The sequence below is a fragment of the Sinocyclocheilus rhinocerous genome, unplaced genomic scaffold, assembly GCF_001515625.1.
Source record: "Sinocyclocheilus rhinocerous isolate Xijiao unplaced genomic scaffold, SAMN03320098_v1.1 scaffold45325, whole genome shotgun sequence".
Lineage (NCBI taxonomy): Eukaryota > Metazoa > Chordata > Actinopteri > Cypriniformes > Cyprinidae > Sinocyclocheilus > Sinocyclocheilus rhinocerous.
This window is the reverse complement of record NW_015649975.1, coordinates 1-3,311: the sequence shown is the minus strand read 5'-3', so window position 1 is coordinate 3,311 and position 3,311 is coordinate 1. Positions and strand designations below refer to the sequence as shown.

At 37.3% G+C, this 3,311-nt stretch overlaps 1 protein-coding gene across 1 annotated transcript; it reads right to left on the bottom strand.

Moving 5' to 3' along the window:
* Nucleotides 1–1,304: 1,304 nt before the first annotated feature.
* Nucleotides 1,305–3,232, bottom strand: LOC107710991 (protein NLRC3-like; the record flags this gene model as incomplete). Its single annotated transcript, XM_016515896.1, has 3 exons — nucleotides 3,017–3,232; nucleotides 1,990–2,942; nucleotides 1,305–1,478 (listed from the first exon to the last, which is right to left on the bottom strand). Coding segments are annotated over exons 1-3 (1,343 nt in total), but the record flags the coding sequence as incomplete, so codon positions are not given.
* Between the last annotated feature and the right edge of the window lie 79 nt (nucleotides 3,233–3,311).

Here is a 3,311-nt window from a genome sequence, read left to right as displayed (position 1 = left end):
TTATTTATCACCCTACATCCTAGTACATCCCTACAACTTATTTTTTATATTCATATTCTACAGTATTTTATCTATAGCACACCTGTACATACAATTTATTCTTTTTTTGTGGTTTATTTATATTTATGTATGTGTATTTTATTCACATCTTATTTTTATTATCTGTGTGTTGTTGTTGTCTCTGTGTATTGGAAGCTTGTGACACTAAAACAAATTCCTTGTATGTGCAAACATACTTATATGTTATACTTATATACTTATATGGCAATAAAGCTCTTTCTGACTTCTGACTTCTCAAAATCACCTACAAAAAACTAATCAAGGTCTTCAGGATTAATTCAAACTTACCAACAGGAGAGTTTGATCAAGATTGGAGCTAAACTCTGCAGGAAAGTGGATTTTGAAGGCCAGAGTTGAGAACCTCTCCCCTATACTATAGTACCTCTCTAAGATAAGTTTAGGTTAACAACCACTTTATTAATCCCACAGGGGGCAATTAAAATAGGGCTTGAAACAACAGACATACAAACACTTACCCATAAAAAAAAACCTTAACCCATATTACAAAAGTACTGCAAACATGGAGATTGTAATATGCTTTAAAATAAATGCATTCATGTAAATACCTATAAATAATAAATAACACATTAAGAATCATTTAAAAATTTCAAATTACAATGACGAATGGCCTCAGGAAAAGTAAACTTATAATGGTTAGTGGTACATTTCAAACTTCTAAGCCGCATACCCAACGACATTATTTCAAAGTGCATATTCAAGGGGTGCTTATTGCCCATTATACTCCAAGCTTTCCTTACCACTTGCTGCTAATAAAACTCAGATAAACTCTGCAGCGGCATGCTGGTAATTTTTTAACAGATTCTAACTACACTTTGCAATTGTTTCTTACTCTTTAGAGGACGTGATGGAAACCAACAAAGAAACAAGAAACTCTAAATGCTCTCAATAAAGGTGCTATAAAAAGTTTGATATGAAAGTAGTTGATTTATATTCAGAAATATGTATGATGAAATGAAATTATTTAGTAGGTCTCAAATGAAAGCAAAAATATTCAATAAAATTTCTATTCTTTCTGCATATTATTGTACTCGTGCTCATCACAAAGTTTGTCAAATAGTTGTTTAGAAACTAAAATAAAAAAGTAGAAAAAATGTTCATGGGACCTCCAGCAAATGATTCTCAAATATCTCAAAACAGGTGTCATAATATGATGAAATCATGAAAACTTCCTATCTTAAGTTAAAATTATTGATGGATTAAGTGTGTTTACTGTAAACTGTTACCTCAGTTTGTCCAGTTTACAGTGAGGATTCCCTAGTCCGGCACAGAGCTTCTTCACTCCTGAATTACCTAATTTATTCTTAGACACACACAGTTCTCTCAAGTGTGACGGGTTTGATCTCAGAGCTGAAGCTATAGCAGCACAACCTTCATCTGTGACACCACAATACCTAAACCTGCAAAAAACAATGACACACAAATCAGTTCCAAAGAGTATGTCTGAACTCTCTCCCATTAATTCCTGTCCACAGACTCTCAGTCTTGAACAAACATGATTCATTCACTTCATGAGTGTAAACAGTCTTTACAGCTCCTTGATATAACTAGGGCTGTGAATCTTTGGGTAGACACTGAATTGATTCGATTCATGATTCATAGGTTTTTGATTCAATTCAAGAACAATTTTTGCAAATTCAGAATGATTCAATTCGAGACGATTCACAATTAAATTCAATGCGATTTGATTAACAATTTGATTCTGCATTCTTTAAGTAGATTCACAGGATTATTTAGCTGCCATTCATTACCATTCATATGCAGCAGCCATTCAGTACCACCCAAGCAGCAGCCTAGCAATGCACTAACAACCCAGAACACCCTAGAAACTATATCAACACTTTGTGGTGATGGACATTTGGTAAAGTAAATCTAAATCTCTAGGTATTAACTTCCTTTTATGATACTTACTCTGCTGATCTGGATTCTTTAATTACAGGTAAGAGTTTCAAAAGAACCTCATCTGTTGCATTATGTGGGCCGATGAAATTAATCAGATTAAACACATCCATCTTCTGCTCTGAGGTCAGCAGAACAAAAACTAAAGCAGACCACTGGGAAGAAGAGAGTCTGGCTTCTCTTATTTTACCAGATTTAAGATACTGTTGAATTTTCTGCACAAGGGAATGGTCACCCAGTTCATTCAAACAGTGGAACAAATTGATGGATTTCTCTGGAGAAGAATTGTCACTTATCTTCTTCCTAATGTACTTAACTATTTCCTGTTCACTGTAAGGGCTTCTGCCTGTATGCGCCAGTAGGCTCTGTAAGAGAGCCTGATTGCACTCCAGTGAGAGTCCTAAAAGGAAACGGAGTAAAAGATCCAGATGTCCATTTTGACTTTCTAAAGCCTCATCCACAGCTCTCTGATGCAGATCTGATAATGAAACCACTTTTTTATTGGCTCCTTGAGTTGTTTCAGTAATTTGGTCAAAGACATTTATGTTGAGCTTTGTAAAGGAGAGATGCACATATAGAGCTGCTAGATGTTCCTGAATGCTCAGATGAATGAAGCAATACACTTTCCCCACGTACAGCCCAAACTCTTCTCTGAAAATCTGAGTGCACAATCCTGAGTACACTGATGCTTCTGTCACATCAATGCCACACTCTCTCAGGTCTTCCTCATAGAAGATCAGGTTTCCTTTCACAAGCTGCTGAAAAGCAACTTTACCCAGTTTGAGGATCATGTCTTCATCTGTCACCTTCTTCTCATAGTCCTTCTGATGTTTGATGTTGGTCTGAAGGATCAGGAAGTGTGTGTACATTTGAGTGAGAGTAGAACAGCGGCTGAGATCCAGCAGAAGACTGGGATGTGGCACATGATGAAGAGGCTCCTTGATGACTTCAGGTGTGAGATGATCCTGTCGGCCAGACTCTGATCACTGATTCTCTTCCTGAAGTATTCCTCCTTCTGTGGCTCATTGAAGCCTCGTACCTCTGTCACTCGATGGACACACTCAGAGGGGACGAGATCAGCTGCTGCTGGTCTGGAGGTGATCCAGATGAGAGCAGAGGGAAGCAGATTCCCCACAATGAGGTTCATCAGCAGCACGTCCACTGAGGCTGATTCAGATATATTACACAACCTCACAGTGCTTTGAAAGTCCAGAGACAGACGACACTCGTCCAGACCATCAAAGATGAACAGCATTCTATATTCACCACTGGATATTTCCATTTCCTTTGTTTCAGGGAAAAAGACATGAAGAAGATCTGAAAGACTGAGTGTT